We start from the raw sequence: 27912 nt of genomic DNA on the forward strand, positions 1-27912 counted from the left end.
TCTTCTTGCTTAGATAAACAGTCCTGTGTGGAGAGCTTGGTCATAATCCCCTTCTGATCTCTGGTTCTAAAAGTGATATATGGAATGTAAACACCATAAAGATTAGAAATCACACACACAAAAAAAAAGTATTGGGAAGAATTGTGGAGTTGTTCTGCATTCCTGAGGAATGCTGCAGGAATTCCTTTCCTGGTGCTGCTCCCCAGTTCACCTCCTTCAGACAGCTGAGTGGTTTGCAGAGGGATTTTAAAGAAATCTGGCATGGACTGAGCGTGACCCCAAGTAAACAACGTGGCTGTTTGCCTCCATTTGTGAAGCTGCAAGGCAAAGTAACAGGATGCAGCTACTTGTCAAGGAATTTGGGGATTTACCTACTGCTGGGCTCTCAGGACGGAGCGTGTCAGCTGTGTGTCATTGTCACATGGGGAACAGCCCTCTGTCACTGTGCATTTCAGAATATTCATGCGGGATCTTCCTCTGACCCTCTGCATGCAGGGCAGCACTGCTGAGCAAAGCGAATCGTGTTGGGTGTTGGTGAAACAAGTTTGGTTTTCAGAAGGTTGCTGTTTACCTTAAAATCTAATGACGTTAAGGTGCACCAGTTTCTGCTGTGAGGTGGGGTGGGTTCAGTGGGCATGGTGGGGTTGGATTCGTTGTGCATGGTGGGGGATTGGGGCTGGACTTAGTGATCTGAAAGGTCTTTTGAAATCTCACTGATCCTGTGATGTATCTCCCAAAAATCCCTTGGTCCTGGAGTTCACCTTGTGAAATATCTGAAGTTAAAAGGTGTGAAGGCAGCTCTCTCCCAAAAAAAACTGTGACAGCTGCAGCCTTTGAAGAGCCCAGCTCTTTGCATGTGGGGGATTTCCCATATTTGAGATAGGCTCCTACCAACTGGTGATAGTGATGTGGTTTGGGATGCCTTCACATTCTGCTGAGTGTTCCACTCTGTGAGTTGTGGTATTTTGGGTCTTGAGCTCTGTCTGTAGCAAGATGCTTGGGGATCCATGGAAGATGGGAGGAGGTCTGTGATGGATTGCCTGTTCTCTGCAGCACTGAGACAGAGGAACTGAGCCTGCGGGCAGCTCCTGCTCACTGGGTGCAATGCATGGACCTGGGCAACCCTCCAGCAACAATTTACAGAGCTGGAGAGTACCTGAAATTCTGAACCCGGTTCAGAGCCTTGTCTGAGTGAGGGCTCGAGGGGAAGCATGAGGTAGTTTCACTGCAGTTTCTGCAGGGTGTTTCTATGCACATCCCAGAGCCCTTGGGCTGCATGCAGAGCTGCTGTGAGGCTAAGCAGGATGCTCAGGTGGGCTTTCATTGAGTAGGAGGTGTTTGCAGTGCATTGCCAAGGCTGTTTGGCTTCTATTATATGAGCTGTGTCAGACACCACCCAGAGCTTTCCCTGAGAACGGACTGCGCTCCCAAATTGCTGCCATTGCCATCCCATACTTGCTGAGGTTCAAAGCGCCTGTCCCCTGCCTGTGCCATGTGCCATTCTGTGGGTTTGTCTCTTTGGGCATCCTCTGTCTCCTATTTTCACACCCAGCTCCTTCCCCACTTTGTCTGTACTTGTACTGTGTTACAGCTGGGAGCTGTGGCTGGTTTGTTGCTCTTCCAAGACCACATAGGAAACTCATGAGAATAAAAAGGGACTCAGAGCAGCTCCCGTTGAGAACTTCAAATATTTTTTGGCTTTTCTCTTTTTGCTGTTGATTTATCTTCTTATTTATGAGATGAGCTGTGCTACTCACACTGCAAATCTGGGTTTGGCTGGAGGCTGCTTCAGATGAACATTTGGGATTTTGCCCTAACAAGAATCCAGCTGAAACAGCACAGCATGGATGGAACAAAAACCTCCGCCACAGTGCACTGAGCTGCCTTCTCTCCTCTAAAATGGATGGATCCATTTCTGTTCGGGCACAGTGCCATTCCAGTTGGCTTTCCATCATTACTGCTCACACTGGGAGCTGCTGATTTAAACCAACGTGAGTCGGATGCCCCTCTCTCAACAATTCCTAACACTCACCTGTTCTGTCAGCCCTGTACAGAAATAGCTGTGCTCCTGATGACTGACCTAATGGGGAGAGCATTCCTTAAATGGCTTAAGATAGCTTAAAAAAAAATAAGCTGTAAAAAAATGTATTTACATTCTTCTTATACCTGGGTCAGCTCCCTGTGCTGGTTCACAGCACAGTCCCACAAATGGTGGTGTTGGCATGGCCACAGGGGGAAGGAGAGCAGCAGAGATTAGGGGATGCTGGTGCCAAGGACAACATGTGTGTGGGGAGCAGCTCTGCTCTGTTTTCCCCAGCCCCAAACATGGCCAGCACTACAAAAGAGAACCTTTCTCTTCCTCTCCAACACGCAGTGAGTGCCTGCAATAATGCAGATCTGATAAACGCCCCGAAGCACTTCATCAGGACTTGTCCAGGGAAAGTGTAGGTACCCTAATTAGCATGCAAATCACATTCTCCCTCTATTACACTGTCTCTGCATCCCTCCGGAGCAGCTCAATGGCAGCAGTCAGAAACTAATTAAATTCCTTTTATTCATTCCTCATGCAGAAGTGTGGAGCTCAAGGCAGGAATGCCAGTGGGCACAAACCCATCCCTCTGTTTCCAGCTCTTGGGATGCCTCATTAGGGAAGGGATAAATCCCTTGCACCAAGCCAGGGGCATCAGGTTCCATCAGCATGAATCTCATTAGGAGTTCCAAGAGCTTTCATCCTGAGAGTCCTTAACATTCAGAGCTGTGGTTCAGCCTGCAGTGGGTTCCTTTCATCAGTGATTCCTCACCTGAAGCTCTCTAATAATGCAGCTCCTTTAAATGAAATCCTGAACACCCAGCCTGGCTGCAACAGCAGCATACCCTCAAGTAATGACTTTAATTGCTGTAAAATTACCAGATAGCACATCTGTAATTTTAATCTCCTGATCCACAAAGCGCTTTTTCCCTTCGGTGTTTTTAAAGAAGGTAAAACAGCCTTTGGTTTCCGTGCCAGTTCTTCTGGGATCTTTGGAGAGAACACTCCCATAAAAGCCCTGCTGTGGCTCTGAGGTTCCTTTTTTCCTTACTGAAAATATCACCATTTTTGGAATGAAATTTGGAAGCAAGCAAAGGATCCATCATGATCCATCCCAGCAAATCAACCAGGTTAGAAAGGTTTCTTTGCTCACCTGGATGGCTGCACAAAGGTTATACACAATGCAAACCTTAAAGCACTGAGGAAATTGCAGATTATTGCAAGCCTCAATTTTCCTATTTGCTCTTTTTTTCTACTGGGGGGAATTATTTTTAAGTGCAAAACAGCAAGGTGTTCCTATCCAGCTACCAGAGGAATAATCTGCATGGAAAAAGCTCAGAGGCTTTCCCAAATAGGAAGCAATTTAGATTTCAGATTAATGCCTGTGACAATAGAAATATGTGCAGTCTTTTCCTGTGATGGAGCCCCAAGCATGGCTTGCTCTTATCTGCAGTGCACACGGGTGTGAAAACCCAATCACACTGCACAAAGAAAAGGCAGAGATCCCACACGTGGCATTGCACACCCAGATGTGCTGTGCTTCTGAAGGTGAGGATTGCTGGGACTGGTGGTGGCTGAAGAGAGAGCAGCATTATGTTTTCATGTATCTCCTTTAAACTGACTCTTAGAAGATCCCTGCAGAGGACACAGCTGTGGCTTGGAGATGCCCCAATGCCCCGCTTGGAGATGAAAGTCCTTGGGCAGGTGCAGAGAATCAAATTATCTCAGAGCTGCAGCAGGGCATAGCCCAGGGGTTGCCTATAGGAGCCACAGGTGTGAGCTGAGCTCTCCTCTGCCTTGCAGTTCTGATGCTCAGGCAGCTTCTCCCTGTCCTCCTTTACTGAAAAAGGAACACCAAGTGTGCCTTGGCACCCAATGCTCTCCCTCCCACTCATGGGATTGGATCACTGAGCTCATCCTCCTGACAGCAAAGTGCCAATTACAAAGGGTTGGAGTACTGGATTCTCCATTCTGGCAACAAGAGGAGCTCTGCAACAGGAAAGCTATGGGCTATTGGACATCTTGATGGAGGGGGTCTGTGCAAGAGGTGAGCCCACGTCTTCAGTGCCGATAGTTCTCTGCTGCTGGTGGCCGCAGTTTGCAAAGGGATCACTGAGGTGTCCTCTGCTGTTGCTGCCCTACATGTGAGATGGTCCTGGACTTCAGGAGACTGCAGAACTGCAGCCTGGGGCTGTCTATCTCGGCAGGTCCCCAGTCAAACAAAAGACAAACTCTGTGCAAGCCTTCAGGTTTACATGGCTAATTCACATTGCACCCGGCAGAAGGGCACTGGTGTGGAGTCTGGGCAGCAATGGGAGGAGATGGCTCATTCAGGGCAGGTGGGCTCTCTACAGTGCCTTTCCCATGTCCCAGTTTTCTCTTACAGCAGTGGTTTTGGTTGCTGAAAACTTAAAATGTTGCTGAGGACTGTGCAATGCTTTACTTTGCATTGCGTGAGGGCCCTCCACATTCCTCACCTGTTCTGCTCACTGATAAGGTTAACAGGGGAAGGAACGTGCTGCCAAACTCATTTTAACAGATGAGGGCCATTTGCACCCAGCTGTTGAGCTGATGGCTTTTCTGACTTAGGAAATGCAGAATGGGAAACATGAGTGTAAGGAGCGAGATGAAAGAGATGAAATTGCAAAGTGCAGCCCTGCAAATTTCTCCTGCGCTTGGTCAAGCTGCAAAATAATCAGATTAAGCTGTAAGTGTGTAAATGGAGTTGGAGCATGTTTGCTCTGCTGACTCGGTGGTGCATTCAGGGCACTCGGAGTGCTGTAACTGTAGCCCCGGAGGTATTAGTCACGCTGGGAGGGCTTCAGTGAATGTAAGAGGGCTTCATCTGGGCAGTTACCAAGGCAACTCTCACTAATATTTCATCACAATGCTTTCACCCTCTCCAAGTCCCATGGATTAGGAGTGGGAATCTTGGAGAGAAGAGTTTATTGTCAATATTGTGCTTGGACTGAGTGCATCCCTCCCTCTCCTCTCCCCCCTCCCCTCAAAAAATGCAAGCGTTCTCCATGGACAGAACTCACGATGAGCAGCTGGAGCTGAGTTCTGCCATTCAGCACTGCCTTATGCCCTGTGGAAGGTCTTGTGTAGTAACCAATCTCCTTTCCAGCTCTGAAACAAGTGGAGGTGCAGCATGAGCCCATCTCCATCTGCACTGAGATGACGCTCAGACCCCACAGTGTTATACCAAACTCATCACACTGGTGCCACTCACTGGGATGGCCATTCCAATTCTTGGGATCAGGGAATGATGTTATTTCCCACGTTCAAAAACTGCTTTGTAAGGAATGAGGGCAGAAATCCTTCATTTTTATTTTTTATTTTTTATTTCTTTTTTTCAGACTTTGCATCTAACTTCTTTAGCAGCTGGCACTGTTTATAAGACCCACTGCTCTCATTTCGTCTAGGAAAACACATGAAACACATGCAGCACAATTAGAAAAGCTGTTGGGGAGGAGAAAATAGCAGAGCCTTATAGCCAGAATGTGGCTTCGCTGCTTCCTTCAGTTCCTTCCCATGGAGTGAGCTTGGTGCTTGTAATGCTGCTGGGATCTGTTGCTTGTTCCTAACTTTCATTAACCACCTATTATTTCTCATTAAAGAAATGGGACTTAATAGGAAAATGGCAATATTGTGATCCAGTATGGCAGAGAAAGTCTCTTCATCAAGTCTATGTACTGGAACTTGATGTTGGTAGGGCTTTAAGGTATAATACAGGTCTCCCCCTGGTGTAGCTATGTTTGCATGAGCACTTCATTCCCTGCAGTGTGCTGGTTTGGGAGCACTATGGAGTCAGGGCATCCTTGGAGCTGAGCACACCTGCAGCTTTCAGGCTGGATGGACACACAGCTCAGGGCAGAGGCAGTGCAGCAATCACTGCTGTCTTGCTTTGCAGATCCAGATTAGTTCTGCAGTGTTAGCTGCTGACTTTGGGGCCTGTTGTTTTCAGAGTTATTTGTGACACCAGCAGCTCTCTTGGAGGGAAATACAGTGGATTGCAGTCAAGCAATTCTTGTAGCTGTTGAGCTGAACAAGCACAGGAGGGTGAACATCCAGGCATTCCAAGAAGCTGGAGTGGCACAGTAGGACAAATCCTATTCTCTGAGTCAGGCTGGAGCCAGACTCCAGTTAGCAGTGCTGGATGTGTCCCACCTCTGGGTGTGCTGTCTGCCTGCACCCTGCTGCCCTCTCACACATGAGTGCACGCATCAGCACTGCCCTCATTTCCATCCTGAGTGCATTTGCTCATCCCCCACTCTCTCCGTGTCTGTTGTGTGACACAGCTCCATGTCCTCCTGCAAGGATCTGCTCATGCTGCTGCCTGAGCTGCTGGCTGCTGACACCACGGGGTCCTCTGCAGCCTTCGGGCTGCAAGGAGAGCTGTGGTGTATATCTGAGCACTATGTGGCCCTGGGGCCACATCTGGGGCCCTGGGCAGCTTGATCTGGTATTAAATATGGAGGTTGGTGGCCCTGCATGTGACAGGAGAGTTGGAGATTCATGATCCTTGAGATCCCTTCCATTCTGTGATTCTGTGGCCATTAACATAAAAGCAGCTATGTTCTCATTTGATCTGTGCAAAGAAAAACATGTTGCTGATGGCGACTGAGCCTGGAGCATGGGGACAGCATGTGTGTGTTCAGTGCTCTCCGGAGCAACACGGAGCTCAGGCTGTTAAAGCGTTTGGGTCCCTGCCAGCTAGACAGGCAGCATGAATGGAACACCTGTTCTGGCTTTGGGGGGTTTGAAACCATCTGATGGCAGGGAAGGTACAGACTGACCTGGACGTGGGTTGAATTCTCTGGTGTAGAGTAACTCGTCCTGCTGGGCCATGGGACTGTGTGATCTCTTGTGGAAGTGTCCCTGCAGACAGAAGGCAGATGTGCTGTTGGAGTTTAAAAAGTGCTGCCTGGGCACAGCAAAACCAGCAGCCATGGGCCACAGCAAACTATTCCAAGTCTGAGAAGATGTGACACTGTAAAGGAAGTACAGACAAGATACATAAAAGCAATTCTACAAAGGGAAAAAAATAACAATCCCAGATGTCTCCTAATCCTATTCTTGCTAATGCTTATTTGGAGCTGGTAGGCTTTGGGATTTTGCATTTTGCCTGATGTAGTTTAGTTCTGAGAAGACCCTTTCCTGGAGCTGCTCCATGCTGCTGCACCCCATCACTCTGCTTTGGTCTGAACCATTTTTATCTTTATGTCTTTTAAAACACTGCAAAAACTGAAAGCAGAGCTGTGCTTGAAGCTGACAGCTGAGCACTGAAGGTGACGGCTGTAGTGGTGTGACCAACCCTCCCCTCTGTGCACTCCAAGGAACAAAGCTGAGCAAGCAAAGCAGACCCTGGGTAAACCCCGTGCTTTCCAGAGAACTCTTCAGTCGTTTCTCACTGCAGATGCAAACAGTGCCCTGTCCCCATATGCAGGAGGGTTCACTGCTGTGATTGAGCCGTCAGTGTGAAGCACAAACAGGCAGATGCACTCTGAGTCTCGGTGCTGTTTGCAGAGCTGTCTGTGTGTGGATGGGATGTGCAAGCACACACACTCCTGTCTAGGAGACTGGAGACCTAAAACCTGCTTGTGGTTTTGTTTTGCTTTGTATTATTTTGCAGTTCTCAGGTACAGCCTGCAAAGTGTGTACAATTATAAAGCTGGAGATGAAGGCTGCTGCTTGTTCCTGCAGCTTGTGTTGGTTCCATTCCAGCTCAGGTGGGATCAATTCTGAGCACCCAGTAGCTGCTCTCGTGTCCTGCCCTGTGTCAGGAAGTGTACATGGAAATGGTGATCTCCGGGCAATGCTCTTAGGTCAGCACAGAGGAAACACATTCCTTCACACTGCTTGCAGCAGAGCAGCAGAAAAGTAATTAAATCTTCCTTAAGATAACGAGTCCCTGACCCCACATAATGCGTGGTACAGAAACCATATGCTCTGCTGTTTCTCTAGTCTCAGACACTGACAGCTCTGAATGCAGAGGTACCTTGCTGGGAAACACCACAAGTAAGGCACAGCTCCTCTTCCATTGGACATGCATTGTTTTTCCCAGAGCGAAGAGCATCTGATTTCATTTCTCTATGTAATAAGCAATATAAAGCCGGGTAATTCCTTGGTATTACTGCTGAGTTACTCAGCAGGCTTCCACTTTGTGGCACAGGTTAAGAGGGGATGTGGGTATGGGAAATGTTTTGCTTGTAATTTGCTGAATCTTTGCTCAGGTTTAAATGTTGGGTTCCCTAATTGAGGTAAGATTTAGGAGAAATAGCCTGCTGTGTTTCCAATGGGGGCTTCTGGCAAGCTCCTTGTGGTCCTGCAACCTGTATGGAGGCAAAAATAACGACTTCGGTAAAGCTTGGATGCTGCAGCGGCTGCGACAGCATGCTCAGTATCTGAGCAGCATCACCAGAAGCTGAACTGTTCCTGTTCTGCCTACATTTGATGGTAGTGGGCCGGATTGGAATGGAAAAGTCTTTTCTGCTTCAGCACCTCCAGTGTGAGTGTGGGACTGTGGGCAGCAGCTCTGTGGAGCCCAGCGCAGGAGCGCTGACGCCACCCCTGCAGCCCCAATGTGCTCTCAGCCCTCTGCTCCCAGCGGCTGTGCGGTGCCCAGGGCTGTGGGGCGGCCTTTGATTCTGCTCCTGTGGCTGAATCCGTGCCACAAAGCCCACGTGCTCGCAGTGATCTCACTCTGGTTCACTTTCCTTAATTGCATTTTGGAAGGGTGATTAATTACGTGCCACAGCGTTACCACTAGAGGGATTACGGATATTAGAGCGGCCCCGGTGTTTTGCTTTGAAACTCTCTCGTGGGGGTGGGAGAAAATGATTTCCCTAATCTGTGCCCTGCTTTCCTGGTTAACTCTTCTGGTGTTTTCACAGATGCCACGGGGGATAAGCAGCTAATTAATATGGTGTTTGATAAAGTTGAAGGAAGTTTAACCCCAGCTCACTGAAGTGCTGGTTTCCTGTTCATAACCATGTTGGTTAACGATTACTGCACTCAGAGGCGGCTGTTCCACTCTCCCCAGAGCAAGCTGTCCCTTGCAACATGCACTTTAAAGGGCAGGGACCGCCCATACTTTCTAAAAGAATCTATTTTCAGGGGTTCTGTTTAGCCTTTTAATTGTGTACTCATCTGCTGCATATTAAGACCTTGCATGAAGGGGGTAAATGGGAAAAATCTCCCAAGAGACAGACAGCAGGAAGGGGTTAAAGGAGCCTGGATGCCGGTGGGGAGCCTTCCTGCCCCAATGGCTTTGGCAGCTGTGCTCAGTGCCTCACACCATGCTGTGTGCACTGGTATGACACCAGGGCCACCACGTGCCATGGCAGCACAGCTGGCACAGCTGGATGCGGGCTGCAGCCCTGCACCTCCCGCACTGCTGCTGGCATTTGGGTTCCTGCAATCTGACATTATGTTACTGAGTCTTCATCCATGAGCTGCTTTCCCCCAGCAGTACAGGAGCACAGTGCTGACAGTGCTCCTTATGAGCCTTGGGGACACAAGGGATATTGGAAGCAGAGCGATGGGGAAGGGTGGGTCAGTAGTGCTCCTTTCCTCTTAGCTAAGGAGGCAGAGCCCAAGGGGCCGGCCTGCCTCCCTGCCTGCCTTTGGGGTAAAGAAGGTCGATTTTTCACTGTCCACATTAAACAAACAACAAACCTTGAGGAGAGTGAATGGGACTTGGGGACCTTTTAACGTTCTGTTAATTAGTAATAGAGCTTTTCCCGGAGATAAACCAATCCATTGGTTAATGGAGTTTATTAATGCACTACAACACCGGCGAGCAGGAGGAGGGCAGCGCAGCCCCGCGGCTACAATAGACACATTGTTTCCGTGAAGATCCCGTCCCTTTCATTTTTTTTTCTTTCTTTCTTTTCTTAGGGAAGGAAAAAAAAAAAAAAAAAAAAAAAGGGAAAAAAAAATCCCTTCACCCCATTTAGCCTCTCCTCCCCACATCTCGGGGCGGTTCGCAGGGCGAGGCCGGTTTCGGGTTTGGGGAGGGGGGGGATGGACGGGACCGGGGCCCCCGGAGGCGGTGCGGGGCGGGCGGCTCCTCCCCGCCGCTGGGGCTGAAGTAGCGCGGGCGCGACGACGCGGAGCGCAGTGCGGGACGGGAGCGGGGAGAGACGCCGCTGCCTTTCCCCCCCCAACCCCCCGCTACGAGGGCGGCTCGGGGAAGATGGCGAGGGCTGCGGAGCGGGGGCTGCGGCTCCTGGTGCTGCTGCTGGGACTCGGAGCGGGGCTGCCCGCCGCCGCTCGCCCGCCCGCCTCCTTCCCCGGCGACGTGAACGGGCACAGCCTCCACCCGCCCTACTTCAACCTGGCCGAAGGCACCCGCATCTCCGCCTCCGCCACCTGCGGCGAGGAAGCGGCGGGGGCTGCCGGCAGCCGCCGTGCCGTGGAGGATCTGTACTGCAAGCTGGTGGGGGGGCCGCTGGCGGGGGGGGACCCCAACCAGACCATCCAGGTAGGGGGCCGAGGCCGGGGATGGTCGCGGGGGCTGAGGGCTGGGTCCCTTAGGTATCCTCTCCGGGTCGGTTTTGTGCTCCGTGCCCCCCGAGCCGTTCACGTGCTCCCCGCTGCCGGGCTGTGCACGTGAACGAGGCTCGCCGAGTTCCCATGGCGTGATTTATAAAGGACTCGGAGCTTCGCGTCGGTGCGATGCCGGGCGAGGCTCCCCGGCCCTCTGCCTGCACGAGGATCGCTGGGGCGCGCGTGGGGGACGGGTGGCCTCGTGGGTCCGAGTTCTGTTCCTTGGGGTCAGTGTGGGATTGCGATGAGCAGAAGGTGAAGAAGGCGCGTTTATCAGGTGACTGATCTCAGGGATCCCATTTTAAGCAGAGCAGAGGGAGCTCGCAGCCAGGAACGGGGAGGGCAAAAGCTGCTGTACAGCTCTGGTCCTCTTCTAAGGAAAGTAGAGCTGTAAACCAGTTGTAGACCACGAGCAGGGACTCCAGACCTGCTGCTGCCTCTTCCCTTGGAAAAGCTGCTGAGTTCCCACGTGCAGCCTGCAGCCTGACCACCAGCCCTGCCGTGTTGCTGTGAGACTCCGGGTGTCTGGCACCTGTTGCAGTGCAGCAGCACAGTGTGATGGTGATGAAGAGCAAAGGAGATCTGCCGGCTTCTTAAGCAGAGCCTCTCTTGGTCCTTTTGTTAGGGCTGCCTTTGTTGTGGGATGAGCTCTTGAAGCATTTTTGTCATTCTGACTGCATTCTCCTGAGTCTGTGCTCTGCTAGGAATTTTCCTGCTGTTGTGTTTACGACGTGGGATTTTGTCCTTTTTGTCATAGAAATTGTTGAAGTTGTTACTGGAAGGCAAACGCTGGCATAGTCTCCTCTGAGCCTTGCTGCTTTTTAAACTGATCTGTTTCTGCTGTACTGTAAATTAGTGCAGCTTGAGCTCTGTTGGGAGACAGTAGGGACCTGAAATAATCCCCAGAAAAGTGAAATAGTTGTGCATATACATCATGCACGTGAGTTTTCATACTGGAAGGCAGTAAGGAAAAGTAAAGAGTAACTGCTTCTATGTGCAGTTGAAAGAAAAAAAAAAAAAGTGAATAATGTGCCAATCAAAACTAGGAGGGTAAGATAAAGCTGGTAGATGTGAGCCTGCATTTATTGCTGTGCTGCAGCAACTTTAGCTGTCCAGCATGGCACTGGGGATGGATGCTGATGCTGGGATGCAGCACATGGGTTGCTCCACCCAGGAGCTGCAGCTCCTCCTGAGCACAGCCCATCCCTTGGTACCGTGGGGGTCACATCCTCCTGCCTTCTGCCACCCAATGGGGCTCCTTGGCCACAGATCTGTTCCAGCTGCCTCTTCTGTCCCTGATGCAGCTCTGCACAAGTCCCTTTGATCCAGTGCTGCTTCTCAGGCTGTGGCTCTGGTTGGGCTGAGGGCTTTAGAAATATCCCTTTGTGGCAGCTTTCCGTGAGCACAGACAGACCTAGCTGGGAGGAGAGGAATCAGGTGGCTGAAGCAGAGGTCAGAGCTCCTCATTCAACAACCTTAGGGAGTTCAGCACTCCTTGGTGACCAAAGCAATGGGGGTGTGGGAGGGAAGTGTTCTATTCAGGCAGGCTGAGGTGACAGTAATCAGCTCTGTGTGTATGTCCTTGGTGCTTGCTTGTCCCACCGATCCCTTCCCTTACCCACCTGCCTGCTCTGCTGTCTGGGCATGGTGTGATTGTGATAAAAATGGACTCTCCATCAAGAAGAATGCCTCGTGGGACACCCCAGGGTCTGCCTGTTACTGTGGAGAAGGGGCATTTGCTTGAGTGAGGACCCAGTGTAGCATTATTGCAACCATCGGTTCAGTCCGTCCTGTGTTCTGCTTGTTGTCACTTGACACTGCAGTAGACTTCCAGGAAAGAGTTTTCATTCACTTGAAAGCCTAATATTCTAAAAATGTCGATAATCAAACTTTCTAAAGTCATACTGCCCTAAAGGCACTTGCAGTGTTTTTGGCACTGCTTGTGGGAAGGCTCTGAACCTTTTCAGGGAGTTTCCTTTGCTTTATTCAGGGCTCTCTGGCAGAAGACAGCAGCTCTAGCTGCAGGAGGCTTTTCAGGCTGTGAGGATGTGATGAAGAACGCTGCTGAGGTGTGCTGAGAAGAACTGCGTGGAGCTCTGCTGCCCTCATCCCAGTCACTGATCAGCATGGGCAATCCCACCTTAATGCAGAGTGAAGATGAGACAAAGAAGAGATATTATAGGCTCGTTATCCCCAGGGAGCTTTGCTGAGGGTGCCTGTAAACTGTCTGTTCCAGGGTAGAGACAGTTCTGCTGCTTCCAGCAAATCAGGCTTATGGATGGTGGCTTGGTTTCAGCTTAATACAACAATAAGGCAGTTATTAACATTAATTGAGGCAATTACATACCTTAAAACTTAAAAACCTTGCTCATTTAAATCAATACTTCTGCCTTCCTTTGCAACTCATCTTCCCTCAAGCCCTGCTGCTGCAAAGGACTCCTTTGCTTCTTAAGTCATACAACAGAGCTGCACCTGCCTGAGCAACACATTGCTTACAGGAGGTCCTATCCAGGTGTTACAGCAGCTGAGATCTGGATCTCCTCAGTACCAACCTGCTCAGTACTCGGGTGGCTTCTGGTGGCAGTGCTGGTGGCAGTGCTCCTGGCCATGCTGTGCTCGCCCACAGGCAGTGTCTGTCTAGCCCCATCTTTCTGCATTCCATGCACAGCAGAGGGAGATGGCTCAGCCCGGGGGTCTCTGCAGGTTGGAGGGCTGGTGTGGCTGCTGTGGAGCCTCTGAGAGTCTCTTCTGTGCTTGTGTTTGAAAGGACTGGAGCTTTTTGGTCTAACTGCAGCTGGGTAATTGCCCGTGAAAGAGACAGCAGATGAGACAGCACCTGCTTGGCTGTGTGAGCTGTGTTGCTTGTCAGTAAAGATAGCCCTGGGAGCAGCTTGTGAACATACACTTTTATCTGGAATAGCGCCTTCTGCTTCCCATTTCCTGCCCCATGTCTTTGCCCCAGCAGCCCTGTGATCACATCCCCGTGGTTTGGGGATGAGGCTGGGGCAGGGCTGTACCCCAGCACAAAGCTCTCCTGGGGGCAAGCATGCCTGCAGAGCACCAGGCAGCCTTTGTGTGTAAGGGAAATAGCTCCTATTGATGTGAGGGGAATGGGATCAGGCTTTGCAGGGCTCTGGAAGCTGCCCTTTATTCAGATGTTCCTCCTTATCTCCCTCCAGTTACAGTTTGCTTTGATAGTGGAGTGTTTGTGCCCTCTGAGCTGCCTTGCAGCCTCCTGGCATTGCTGGAGCTCTTTCCCTCACGTACCTTGGTGATGTCTATGTCCCTGCTGCTCCATGAGCCTGCTGTCCCCCCTGAGCCTGCAGCTCACAATTTCTTTTTAATTAAAATCCTCTGCTGATGTCAGATACTCTCATCTCCCCGTAGAGACCTGCATGCTGTGCAGGAGCGTGAGCTGCTTTAAAGTACAAATAGCTAGGAATGATTCACATGAGGATTAGGTCTGGGTCTAACAAAATAGCTAATGAGCAAGTGGTGCAGTAGAGGGGCCAGTGATGCTTTTATCAGCAAACCTGGCTCAGCTGCTGACACGTTACCCATGGGCAGCTAACCCTGCAGGCTGCCCAGCATGGGGAGGGATAACATCAGCATTACAAATGCATAACAGCTGATCCTAATTTTTTAGTCCCCTCTTTGCTAAACTCGAGTTGGCTGTCACCTGTCCATGTGAACTTTGGGTTCAAAATGGCTTTCACATCTGTGGCAAGAATTTAAAGTATGAAAACACTTTATTTTTTTGTTATTTATCCTCATTTTGTAACCTTGCCTTGCTTCTCCCCCCACCTTACTGTGCAGTAGAAATTTCCACACAACCTGTTGCACCGGTTCCCCTTAAAGGTTTGTGCTTCACAGTGGGTCAGTTTTATCTGGTCTGCATTCCCTCCTCCTTCCCTGCGTCCTGCAGCAGAGCTCCCCTCTGTACATCATGGCCACCCGGTGCTTCCATCTGCCCCATTCTTTGCCCTGGCACTTCTCCATTTGCTATTTTCATGTTTCCAGAAGAATTAATTAAAAGGCTTGTTTATTTGACACAATTTGCATAGCATAATTGCCCGCAAATAGCATGGCTGTGGGGAAGAATGTGGGGAATTCTCCGTTTCTTGTGCAGTGCAATTCCTGCAGAGGTTGGGGCAGCTGGAGGATCACAGCCCCATGGCTCTGCCTTGCCTCTGCCTTGGCAGGGGGCAGGCAGGAAGGAGCCTAACTGCCTTGAGAACTTGTACTGGATGTAATATTAAAGCAGGCAGCAGCTGGGAGAGGCAGCTTGCATGCCTGGGAATAGCTGCACCTTTTAAAGGAAGACTGCCTGGAACAGTTCCCTTCCGGGCTGTCTGTGGCAGCAATTCAAGCGACAGAAGTGATGCTCCATGAACCAAGTAACTCCCTGATGTACAGGGCTTCTTGCAGGGTTCCTTAAGAGTGAGTCAGATTCAGCTGCCTGTTCAAGGGGAAAGAAAGACTTGCCCTGAGCAGCTCAGGGCTTTGTTTGATGCAGCTCAGCAGGGGCTGCTCAGGTTGTGGAGCTGTTTTCTCTGGCAGTGTGTCCAGGGGGCTGACAGCCACCATGCTGCCAAAGCAAGACAAGAGGGTCTGTGAGTGCAATGGCAGTCAGGTCCCTGGCTGGGTGACAGCAGGGGCTGTCCCTTCCTGGCCTTGCATTGTGGCATCACCAGCACGAGGGTCTGGCTGCCACACTATTAAGCTTGAAAATGGAGCTGAAAGACTATACTTGTGAAATGAATAGGTTGACAAGCAGCAGATTGCAGGGAGCTGGGCAGAAGAACTGGCAGCCTGGGTTCATAGTGACTGAATGGTGTGGGTTGGGATCTCTGGGTATTGCCAAGGCTGTGAGTGGCAGTTCAGCAGAGCAGCCCCTGTGTCACTGGAGCTCAGAATGGCAATGCACAGTGCTTATGTGAAATACAGAAAGGGTGCTTATTAGGGCAGTCAGAACTGTACACTGAGTTATTGTGGGTTTTCAGAGCTTTCTTACGTTCATTTTTCAATCCCTGCTCTAAATTGGTGCATACCAAAAGTTTATATATTGATTCACACTGTATTCTGAACTGTTCTGGTACCTGCCTGCTTTGTGCCATGCCACGGTTAAATGTTTGTTGTTTTATTTTTTGTGCTTTCCCTCAGGGCCAGTACTGTGACATTTGCTCCTCAGCAAACAGCAACAAGGCACATCCCATAACCAACGCCATCGATGGGACGGAGCGCTGGTGGCAGAGTCCCCCACTCTCCCGTGGGCTGGAGTTCAACCAGGTCAACGTCACTCTGGACCTTGGACAGGTAACCCAAGTCCTTCTCAGTCATGTTGTAGGTTGTGCTTTGCTGGCAAGGACCTGTCCTCCCGTTCTTCTCAGGTTCATCAGTGGATGGGTGGAAGCTGGAAGGGTGAGATGAAACCTTATCTAGTCCAGGGCAGGAGGCTTTGTTAAAACTGTAAAGTTATTTGAAAACATTAAGTCCAGGCTGAAAATCTTTCCCTAAAAGACAAAGAATGACAGTGGATGCTTGGTCTCTAATTCTGGCAAGTCAGAGGGAATTAACATTGTAATGGCGATGGCTGCCAGCCCGCAGCCCTCCTTTGCTGCTCCCATTCAGTCACAGAAGCATTCCTCTGGAAATGGGTTATTCTCTCAGACCTTCCTTGGCTTAGGAAAGATGTCAGCATTTGATGCTGCAGGAACTGGAGGGGTCACAGACCGGGGGCGCAAAGGTCTGAGGGATGAGGGCTGCTTGCTGCTATGTGGCATTACTACAGAGGGGGTGTTCTGTTCCCCAAGCATCTCTGGGGGGGCTGTCCTGTTTGGAGGGCAGTTTGGAGGGAGACAGCAGTAGGGAAGAGGGGAGGAATGGGCTGTGTCATATGCAGACCTGTGCTTTGAATAACAACCTTGTTTCAAATCACAGGATCACCCTACAGTCAGGAATTGAACTCAGTGATCCTTATGTGTCCTTTCCAACTTGGGACATTCTGTATTAAATGGACCTAACAGTTGTGCTGCTTGGGATGGTTCAGCTCTGGGATGGGTAATGTGGCTGCTGTGATTGTTCAGGGGCTAAGTGCCCATTAGTATAGGAACTTGCACTGATTGTGGTAATTTCAAGTCTTGTCAGGCACTGAAGCTTTGCACTGACCTTGCAGACAGCTTTCGACCACTTGAATGGAGTGAAAGCTCATTTGTCATCATTCTCTGTCAGAGGTCTGACTCCAGCTCTGCAGCTGTCTGGAGCTGAGCTATACATGGCACCACCAAATGTCCTCTGGTGCCTGGGGCACTGTGTGTCACACAAGAGCTGGGTGGGCACAGCTTTCCCAGGCAGCACACAGCATGCCAATCCTCTTAGCCAATGTAGCATCTTGGCAGCATCTCAGGTGGCTTCCAGCAGGCAGGGAGTGCTGAGGGTGTGCTTGCAGTCTCTGCACTGTACCGTGGGATGGAGTTGCATGATTACTCCTATGAGGTTGGTAGCACAGCTTGCATCTGTTGGGGAGTTCCTCTGGGGCTACAGCTCACTCAGTGACACTTCTGCCTTTGCAAAATGAGCACTTGTTGCAGCAGGAGTATGAACCTAAGGATCTGTGTTCAGTGGCTTTCTCTTAATGTATGCCCATGTTGCACATAATTGCTGTAATAGCCTGTTTGTACTCCTAGGGAGAATCAGTTCTTTGCTTTTCCCTCCTTTGTTTTGGTGGGTCAGGCAACAGAAACGAAATGCTAGTAAATCACTAATTTCCTCTTCTTGAAGTTGAGACTGATGAAAAGAGAGGAAAAGAGGAATTCTTGGGACCCAGCAAGGTCTGCAGGGCAAGAGCTGGAGCAGACTGCCTGGCAGCCAGGTTAGCAAATTCCTCAGATACCTGTGAAACAGTGCAGGTAACACCCTCACAGGCACGTCTGAATGCAGGCTTTTTTTTTTTTTTTTGGCTGGCAAACAAGTCCTCCCCTTGCTCCATATAACCCTCTGGGGAGCTCTTGCACCAATTAAGATTTAATTTAAGGAACTGATGGCTATGGAAACTTTTTTGTCCCTCTGGGGAATTGCTAGTGCCCAGAGTGCACACAGCATAGAACTTCAATGGAGCATGGTGGGAGATGATGGTGTCAGCCCCCTCCCTTCGCTGTGTCCCTGCTCTTTGTCCCTCCTGTGCCATAAGTGCTTAATTACCGGTTGGAATCGAGTTTCTGCAGCGTTTGGCAAGGCTGTGGCAAGTAGGAGAGGGGCTGTTAATTAAGCAGCCTGTTGGGCTCTGCTTTTGCTGGCTGGGAACTTGTTCTCCTCACGGGGATGTTAAAATCAGATCAGAGCTCCTGCCACAACAAGGGGAGGTTGTGCCTGGTTATCTGCTGAGGGGCTGGGGTCTGATTTGCTTCTGCTGGTGCTGTTGTGGGGAGGGGTGATTTATCCTTGTAGGGTGAAAAGCTGAAAGAGAAGTCAGTGATGGTTCCTACGTCAGGCCTGACTGGGAATCAGAAATAACACAGACTGCTCCAAGGAGCAAAGTGAAATGGGTTTTAGGAGCTACTGGGGGTAGAAGCTTGAATAGGGAATACTTGTTTTATTTTCCTGCTTTTAATCATGATCTCATGCTTTGCGCTTTAATATGGTTAGGATGAATGGTCGGGTGACTGCATGGGTTTGTATGCAGCCAAATTCAGCACTGCAGCACCACCGTGGAGCACGGTTCTGGTTTCACGGGCTGGAACAATTGGAGGATGCCATGCTCAGGGAGAACACCATTGTACATTGTGGTACTGCTGTGCTCACAGAGGGACAAGAGACGGTGACTCACGGTCACTGTGGAGATGGTCCCCTGTGATCCTGCAGTGGGTGGAGGGGAGGAAAGGGTGTGATGGAAACTTATTTTTTTTTTTTCTTCCCCCCAAGTAGGTCGCTTGAGTCAGAGCTGACAGAAATCAGGAGGCTCACAGAGCCATGAATGGCTGGCGTCCTGCCAGGGCTGACATCTTCCTTGCGTGAAGGTGAACCCAGGCCAGCCCTTCCCTGAGATGTTTATGGATAGCCGGTGCTTTATGGTAAACTCCGGGGAGAGGAATGCTTGCGGTCGTGCAAGAACAGGAGCTTCGTGCCAGTGCTTGCTGGAGGTTAATTACTGCTGTGAGACGGTGATGGGATTGCATCCCCCACCCCCAGAGCCTGGTGACACTGGGGAACAGCAGAGCCTCCGACTGAAGCTTTGCAGGGAGTTTTGATTTACACGCCTCAAGCTATTTAACGCTTGTTGTAGTGAGGAATGAGATTTATGTCTGAAAGCCTCGATGTCAGGGGTAAAGCTTCTGGCAGGGCACTGCTCCCCGGCAAGGAGCGTCTGAAATGAAGGAAGGAAATGGCCCAGTGTGTCATTAATGAATATTAAGTTCTGGACTGGGTGAAAATGTCAATTGGCCTAATGCTGGAGGAACACTGCTGAATGAGAGCACAGCACCCGGCGTGTCACAGCGCTATAAAATCTTCTCTTTAGTTTCTGTCTTCCTGTGGCTGTTCTGTTCAGATGAAAATAAAGCAGGGCTACTCCAGGCTGCCTCTGGGATGGCAGCTGGAGGAAAGGGCTGAGCTGTCCTACCTGTCCCCAGCGAAAGCCTTCAGCACAGAGATGAATCTGTTTATTACTTGGCTTAGTTAATTCAGAACTTCTTGATGAATAAACGTGTTAAATCTCAGGAGAGAGCTCATGGTTATTATAGCATGGAGCATTCCCTAAGCCTGGGGTGGGATGGGATGATGGCCATCAGAGAAGGTATTTCAGCTTAAAAACCTCTCTGTTCTCTCACTTACTTCCATTTGCACCCTTATTTCAGTTGCTGTGAGATTTCTTATTGCAGCTGGGTGATATCACTGATGCCTGCTGCCCTCCATGGTATCCTGTTCTTTCTTGCTAGAAGCAGAGGGAAACTTGAAATGAATCTCTCCCTTTCCTTCCCCTTAGTGGCGATGTCTTCTGCATTCCTGTTGTCAGCACACACCTCCAGCAAATGCACAACATCCTCTTGTCCCAGGACCATGCACTCCTGTATCTGCCTGGCATGTATTTCTCAGAAAGTGTTGCAAAAATGGGGCAATATTTGAGGATTTTTGTGTGTAGTTCTCACTTAAAAAAAAAAATTCAACGACAATTAACTGTAAGGACTCCTAGTTCATCACTGTGTTGGGGCACTGCTGTGGGAAAAGGGGTAGGAGGGCTTAGCAGCATTTATGGTGGGGTTTTGCACCTTAAGTAAGGGGCTGGGGCGTAAAATCTCAAACAAAGACCTTTTTTTTTCTCCAAACAGTTCTTTGTGTCTTGGAGCAAAAGCAGTATTAAAAATAAAGCATGTTAAGCAGGCTGAGCAGAAATCCTTCTTGCTTTCAACAGCTGAAGCAACAGCCTCTTCTCCTGTGTGGAGTCTTCTGCAGTTGCCTGATCTCCAAAAGGAGACTGAAATCTCTATTTGCTTAGCAGCTTCTAAACTGCAGCTCCCCACCTGGAAGAGCTTGTGGCTCCCTTAGGAGCCTGCTGAGCACTGCTGTTCCCACATGTGCCCCGCTTGATGCTCATGTTAGTGCTGCTTCCCTGGGGAAAGCTGGGAAGGTGTGAGTGTGAGAGCAGCGCTGGGGCTGGCGCTGAGCCCGCCTGCCTTGTTCTTCTCCCACTGTATTTCCTCCTTTATTGTTTTAAATACTTGCTTGTGAAGGCTGTTTTTCCAAAGTTCCAGTTCCCCTGACCCAGACCCAGCAGCTTCCCCCCCTCATCCCCCCCCCACCCCACCCCTGAGTGAGGGAGATTTTTGCCTTCTCTCAGCCCTTCCTGTGCTTGCTGCCAGCTCCCACAGGATTCCTGGCTCCAGTGGCTGTGCGAGAGCCACTCAGGTGAGCAGGGAGTGCCTGGCTGTTAGCCAAGCAGGGTGCTGTGCTCCAGCAGCAAGAGCAAACCCATCCTCGTCCCATTCATCACCCTTGCCAAGTCAGATGCCAAGTTCCCATTTCCAGGATCCAGAGCAGCCAAGACTGAGATCAGGTTTTTTTTTTTTTTCCTTTTCTTCTTTGTTACTGCTGTTGCTGTAGGGGAGCAGATGTGCAGAATATCACTTTGAGGTAAATCATGGGTGGTATGAGTTAGAATTCTGTGTTATGTTTACTTCAGTTGTGAAGCAGTACTGCTTAAAATCACTTCTTCACATCTGAGTAATTGGTATTTCATTTGGACTATTTGACTTCCCCCAAAACTGCTGTGCCTGGCACATCTGCCATGCTGCTGGCACTGAGAATAGGGCAGCTGGTGGGGCAGGAGGCTCTGAGCACATCACTCAGCGTTGTGGCACCTTTTGTGCTCTACAAGGAGGCTATTTCTGCCTGTCCTTTTTACATCTTGCACAAACGACCCTTGTACTTCTACTGCTTAATCTTCCCAAGGCTCTGCCCAGACCTGAACCAGCTATGGGGAACTCACGTGTTAAAATCCAGCCTCAGCCTACCCCCCCCACAGCTCCAGGTAGCAACTGATGAAAAGATAATTACTGTTTCTAAAGAAAAGAAACTCGTGCAATTCTTCCAGTGTAATTTCTTCCTAGGTATTGTTGCTTATTTTTAATTTCTTTGTGATGAGAAGCAAGGTGGCTCGTGCTCCCCTCCTGGCTGGGCTGCCTGTTCCTGTCCCGCTCCCTGGGATTCCTCAAAGATTAGGAGAAAGCCTCCAGGCGAGCTGGGGAGAGGTCAGGCAAGCTGTGAGCTGGCATATGGGAGGCTTTGCTTTGTAATGAATAGCTGCAAGGCAAGCCTTGTAATTTCTTGCTGTTCTCCTGGAAAGTGCCTGCTTGGCTGGCCTGGTAAACAAGCGTGTGCCTTGGGTCGGGTGTGAGTGTGCTCTGAGGTTGGCTTTGTCTGCCCTGTTTGTGATTGCACCCGGCAAGTTAAAACCAACTAGAGCCATCTAGGTCAGCCTCTGATTACTGGAGAGCTGTGTTTTTCTGCTTCAGACAGAACTGATTTGTAAAGGTCAGGGTACACAGTGGAAGCAGAGCTTCACTGCTTTGACATGGAGTGCAATGATGTCCAAGCACTTGGCTTTGTGTTTTCTGTAATTTTGCTTGTCCTATCTCAAAAACAGGAACAATGCATTTATCTCTGCCACTCTGTGTGCAGCCTGTCGCCAACCTGGAGCCTGCAAAGCTCCAGACTGATGGGTACAAAGCTATTCGCTCTTGGGTCTGTGCTGTGGCTGAGGCCTATGGATGCAGCCCAGATGTGGGCTGGGAAATGCACTCACCCTGTGGCATCACACACTTGATACACTTGATCCAGACCACAATGAGAAGTCTCTCAAGTGAGCAGTTGCTGCTTCCTAGGAAAGCTTTCTGGGAGCTGTTCCTGCCCTCCGTAGCTCCATCATAGTCTTGATCTCTCTCAGACCCCACTGGCTAGTGTGGAAGCTGCTAAGTATGCATCTGCCCAGCCAACTCCTGCTCTTCCAAAGCTGTTTTGTTTACCTTGCCCCACACCTCTCTTTCCATGCTCCATCACGCCTGGCTCAGCCCTGCTTTCATCTCTGCCTCATCCTTTTATTACAGTCATAAACATGGGCCCCCAGGCTATGCCCAGCCTTGATCCTTCGTTTCCTGTTTTCTGGATTCAGTACTCCTCAAATTCCAGATCTCCCTTCCCCTGTGTGGTGCCAAGCAGTGCAATAAATAGTGCATTGTTGATGGGTGACAAAAGAGAGACCAGCAGGAAGGCACCAGGTGAGAGGCAGTGCCTGGCTGATGGGGCAGGAGAGTCTTTCTGAAGGCTTCTGAGCGGGCTGAGGACAAGCAGTAGCTAACTGGGGAGTTGTGGTCTAATCACAGAGAGCTGGTAATTGAGTAGGTGCTTCTTGAGGAATGCTGAGGGGATGGATAGAGAGAAGAGGTAGGAAGAGGGATGTGTGATATGGGGAGATCCAGAGAGGAGGACAGGACCTGGCACATGGGTGACTGCACAAGGCAAGGGCAGTTTGGTGGCTTGGAGCTCCCTTGGATGAGATCACCAGAGACTTACACAAGGCCAGCAGGAATTACTTTGTTTTGAGCTCCATAGAAGGGGTTGCCAAGTGTGACTATAAAAAGGCTTTTGTTCCTATGAGGTCACTGGTAATGGAAGGTGGGTCTGCATGATGCCAGCTTCTGTTGTGCGGCACAGGAAGCTAGGAAGCTTCCTCTGAGAGCTCTGGTCTTGCTTCACCAAGCCTGAAAGACAGTCGTCCGCGGATAGGGAAAGCAGTGAGGGGCTGTCAGTGTCATTTAGGGACTCTGCATCCCCTTCTCTTCTCTGTCCTCTTTGAGACCTCAGAGATGTGAGGATGGTAATTTGATTGTCCTGTCCTTCCCTCCATTGACTAGCAGAGTGGAGGAGATGTTTGGCTTGGGGGGAACAAGGTTGTGGGAAAGGTGAGTGGCTCGTGGATGTGGCAGGAAGCATTGTGCCTCTTGTTCCAGCTGTGTCTACCTCAAAAAACTGCAGCTGTGCCAGCTGGGTTGTTAGCCAAGCTCTGTTTGCAGAGATGCATTTGTCTGTGTTGAGTGGTGTGCAGTTGGAATAGTTTGTCAAAACAAGGTGCCTTTATCCTGGAAGAGTTGCATACATTGTTGGCTTTTACGTTGTGCCTGTGTATGCTGAGAACAGTATCTCTGACGGAGCAGATTTACTGGCAGAGCTTTTATGTAAGAACTCAGCTCTACTTGGTGTCCTCTGCATGAGGATAAATTTTGCATCTTCTGCTTGGCATGCTGACTCTTTTTAGCAATTGTTTGCCTGACTCATGCAGTGACAAGCAAACAGCCAAACCCTGGGAGCTGCCACATTTTTCACACGTTTTTAGCTGCTTTCTCTCTCGTTTCTTTCTTTTCCTGCTTGGATAAAGAGCGCTGCTGAGCTCTCACACACGCAAATGCTCAGCTGAGCTCTATTTATGGGTTCCTATGAGTTTTCATCATTGTGGATTGAAGCGTGCCCTGTGACCAAAAAACTGTTAGCATGATGCTGCAGGCATCTCTTGGATCCAGTTAAATGCATATGATGCCAAGCCCTGATAGGAAGGAAAAAGAGTGGCTTTCTGGTATTTGAACACAGTTGTACGTCTGTGTTTATGGTTTGCAACTGCAAACAAATCTGTACCGCTGTCTTCATTGTGGCTTTGCTGTTGTTGTCCTGCCTGTTTGCTAAAGCTGCTGCTTAATCCTTTTTCAGTCTGTTGCAAAGTCTGCATCCACGCAGATACAGAGTGGGCATGAAGATTGTGGCTGAACTCCAGGATAGGGGTTTTTTTTGTTCTTTATTTAACAGTAATTGCTTTCTGCCTTGACATTAGCTTACTTCAACTTTCAGTAAATGATGCTGCAAATACAAGGAGGTTCTTGGGGCATGTGTGAGCACAAAGCTCACATTCTGATGAGCTTCGTATGTCCAAACAGCAGCAAGAACCGCTGTGCAAACGCTGTAGCTGCAGATCTCTGCTGGTGTTAGTGGCATTGGGAATGTTAATCCTGCTGTGGCCCTGGTATGTGCTGCTATTGGGTCAGCTAACCTGGCTCTGAATGGCAGTATCGTGGTGAGGAAACTTGCTGACAAATGCTAACATAGTGCATGGCTCTAATGCAGATTTTTAAAAGAATAAGCTTGCTTGCACGTGTCAGGTTTGACGTTGAAATCTGCTAACAGTTGAAGCTTTAAACACAGTGTTGCTGGGGCTTGCAGGAACCGTGCAGAGGAATTACAAAAAATACAGCCACTGATACTGCTGAAATGTCTGGAAGCTTGATTTAGTCCAGGCTTGGTGCACAGAGCTCATCCATGGTGCAAGGAGTCAGTTTCTGTGAGACTTTATTAGCAAATCCCCATGGTCCAACCCGGGAGCCAGAGCTCTGGGGTGTAATCCCTGCCAGGATTCCTATTCTGGAGGGAGGATGAAAAAACTGCTGAGGCAATGTGATCTGTGATGGCAAGGCTGTGTGCTCAGAGGGACCCTGTGGAGCCAGGTTTTCTACCTTTGCAGGACTTAGAGCTGCTGTGCCGGTGGCACTGAAAAGGACCTTCCAAAGTCACCGCCTGGCCCTGAAAATGGGCAGAAAGGAAATTGCTTTTGTGTCCTCACAGGGTTGGGATCATAAAGAGGCAGAAGTCAAATGTCAGAGCTGGAGCATCCATATTCTCCTCCAAATCCAGCAGAGGAAAGATTCAGGTATATCACTTTTAGCTGCCAGCAAGTTGGAACTCTTCTGAAGTTTGTATGAGCCTTCAGCACTTGGTTATTTAAAACAGAATCCTTTCAGTGTCTTTGGTGGCATGCTGAGACCTCTCACTTGGTGCCAATTTTTAGCTTATCCATCATTTTCCCTTTCCTTCCCCTCCTTACCCTTCCCAAGTGCTCAGGTTTGTGACAGGATATACACTTCATTCAAGAGAGTGGGGGAAATATTTGCTTGTAGCGTGGCCAGTTGCCAAGGCTGCTTTGTTCTCCCAGTTGCTGAAAGGACAGCCCAAGGAAACGTGCAGAGCTGGAGCTGGCATGCGACTTGGAGTGGATTTCCTGCAGCTCTGGAAGCATAAAGTGTGACACTGGAATTTTTCTTTTTTTTTTTTTTTTTTTGATCCCATAAATGCAAGGAAAGAGAAGGCTTGGGTGGGCTGCAGACAGGCTGAAATCCTCTTTGATATGAAACTGCTGTGTCATAACTACACACGTTGTGCCTTGCCAAGGTTAAATCAGGCTTTTTTTTTTCTTATTTATTGCTGAGCTTGTGGCAGACCAGAGTTTTCAGCTGTGTGGGTAGGAAGATGGTTACTCCTGAACCACTTGCCACACTACAGCTGGGTGGCATCCAAGCCCTGCTGTGAGTGCAGAAAGCCTCTTTTGTAACAAATTCAGACCTGCAGTGGTGATGCCAAGAAAAGCAGTAAACTGCAGGGGCTGAGTTTTGGCTCCTTGGTGTGGTCCAAGTGCTAATGTCCATGGCTCTGAGTGCACAGCAGTGGGCTGCACAGGGAGGATGAGAGCTCTCACATAGTGAAACAGGTGCCTGGCTATTGGGGCAGGCTAGAATCATGAGCAGATCCCAGAGACAAGTATTCTTTTGTCTGGATTCTCCATTTTGGTTGTGCTTATAAGAACGCTGACACTGTCTTGAGCAATGAATCTGCATTGCTGTTACTTACTGTAACTTAAACAGCATGTAGAAGATACAGTCAGGAACACGTTTGCTCTGGATGCTGGGAATGTCCTCTTGAAAATGTGCTGTGCTTTGGTAAGTGTTAATAGAGGGTTTTTTCCACCCTTCCCCCTTCCAGGTTTCTGAAGGCCAAAGTCTTGAAACAACTTAGAAAGGCTGCTAAAGCTGTGCTGATAAGATAGGCAGCAAATGTGCTGGAGAGCCTAACGCAGGGACTGAAACATTTAAACTGTTTGCTTTTCCCTTAACAGTGTGAAAAATGAGTATGTCTCATTGAGAAACCTGGGGAATTGTGTATTTGGGGTAAGGGCTGCACCAAAGTGTTGTCCCTGCTTTATGTTGCCACTGGGGCTGGCAGCTGGTGTGCTTGGTTTGGGTATACTGGGTAGGAGGCTGGAGCTGGTTTGGGCTCTGTGACCCCAGTTATGATGGGCCCATTTACAGCAGTCTCTGTCCAGCCCTTTGAAGCATGGCACAGACAGGGCTGCTTGGACATCACAAGCATCTGCACAGCACCTCTCTATGGAATGTGCTGGCTGGATGTGTGCCATTAGTCTGGGGTGCCATGAGAATAGCAATGCCATTGCTTAAAGGTTTGTTTTTAACCTGCCAGATGAAGGATTAGTTGTGTGATGTTCCCACCCTGGATACGTGCTGCTCACGTGCCCATGCGCAGCCTTCATTTGCTGGTGGTCGTTCTTTCAGCACTTTGTGCTTACACACCCAGGCCTTTTATCTCTGCTAAATCATAGCTTTCTTAAGCCCTTGTGGTTTCTCTAGCACTCCCTTATCTCTGTTCCTTTCCAGGGCTGGGCAGTGGGAGCAGGGAAGCAGGAGGGGCTGAGCAAGCTGTAAATGTGTTTGCACTGCAGTGATGCTACATGACTTACCAAGAAAGGCAAGGCTGAGTGTGGTAGAGCACCCATAGGGTTTGTGGGTTTTTCTGGCCTGCTGGGCAGCTGAAGTTCTGCAAGGCAATTCTTGGTTTTAGGATTTGAGGAAGTAGGGTTTGGAGCAGGTCCCTGCAGCAGAAGGCTGATGTGAGTTGAGCTGAAAATTGGCTTGAAGGCTGCTGTCAAGTGACTGTATGGCTTTATTCCTGCTACTATGTCCTTCTGGCCAATCATCAGAATAAGGATGCTGTGAAGTTTGGGAATGGCACTTTGATATTCACAGGCAGACTGGGACCTGGTAAGCATCTGCACTTGTGGTCTTTTGATGGGATGGAGCTCTGCTGGCCATTCAGTTGGCGACTCCAAGCACTGTCTGTAAGGTGGGTGCACCTGCTCTCATGAAGTCATGGTTTCTGATTAGAAGTGTTGTGGTTGTTGCTTTTGTTTTCTTTCCCTTTCCTGCTGTAGGCATTCAGCAGAAGCTTTGCAGTGTGTGGTTACCTGGCAGCCCCTTGCTCTGGATCTCTGTGCCTATGGGTGTGCATATGGTGTTGCCCTGTGGTGGTTGAACCTGCAGGGGTGGGAAGAACAAAGGATTTTACTGCTGCTCCTTGCAAGGCTATATTTCCTGACTGCTGGAGTGAGGGAGCACAGAGGCTGAGCTTTGCTTCCTAAGAGGGCATATTTGCTGTAGAGAAACATCACCATCCACAGTGACAGGCAGCAGCTCCACAGCTCACTACACCTTTGCCTTATTTTACATCCAGAATGGAAGGTTTGGGGCATGGTGCATCTTTGCACACTGTTGTACCCTGTGCAACAACCTGTGGTTGTGTTTGGATGCAACATGACACCTGCTGTGATGCAGGCAGCAGCGTGGATGTGGATGTCCTTTGAATAACACGCAGATAGTTGTCTAGCAGTGTTGGTTTTGCTCAGTTTATAAGGCATCTGACCTTTCTTTTGCTGAGCCTTTCAACAAGCCAATTTACAGCCTTGGAAGAGACCACCCAGTGTCTGCTTTCATGGGCAGTTGAGGGGGAAGGGAGCGAGCTCTTCAAAGAGCAGAGGAGGTGAAATCTCTACCACGGCCCGTATATTGATTTCATGAACTGTCAGGCTCAGAGTCAGATGCCAGCCTGCTTTGCTCTGATCTTAGCAGAATGTCACCCCATCCCTCAGCAGCAGAGGCTCGCAGTGATCGCAT

At 49.6% G+C, this 27912-nt stretch overlaps 1 protein-coding gene across 1 annotated transcript in view; it reads left to right on the forward strand.

The window, feature by feature from the left end:
* The first annotated feature begins 10214 nt into the window (after positions 1-10214).
* LAMA5 (laminin subunit alpha 5) overlaps positions 10215-27912 on the forward strand; it is a 79010-nt gene continuing 61312 nt past the window's right edge. Inside the window, exons 1-2 of the mRNA XM_042832282.1 lie at positions 10215-10517; positions 15746-15898. Of these exons, the coding sequence (XP_042688216.1) occupies positions 10230-10517; positions 15746-15898 (441 nt within the window). The 5' untranslated portion in view covers positions 10215-10229. The remainder of the gene's footprint in view (positions 10518-15745; positions 15899-27912) is intronic.

Source organism: Centrocercus urophasianus, unplaced genomic scaffold (assembly GCF_019232065.1).
Source record: "Centrocercus urophasianus isolate 14NV4802_14NV808 unplaced genomic scaffold, USGS_Curo_1.0 seq_38, whole genome shotgun sequence".
NCBI classification, from domain to species: domain Eukaryota; kingdom Metazoa; phylum Chordata; class Aves; order Galliformes; family Phasianidae; genus Centrocercus; species Centrocercus urophasianus.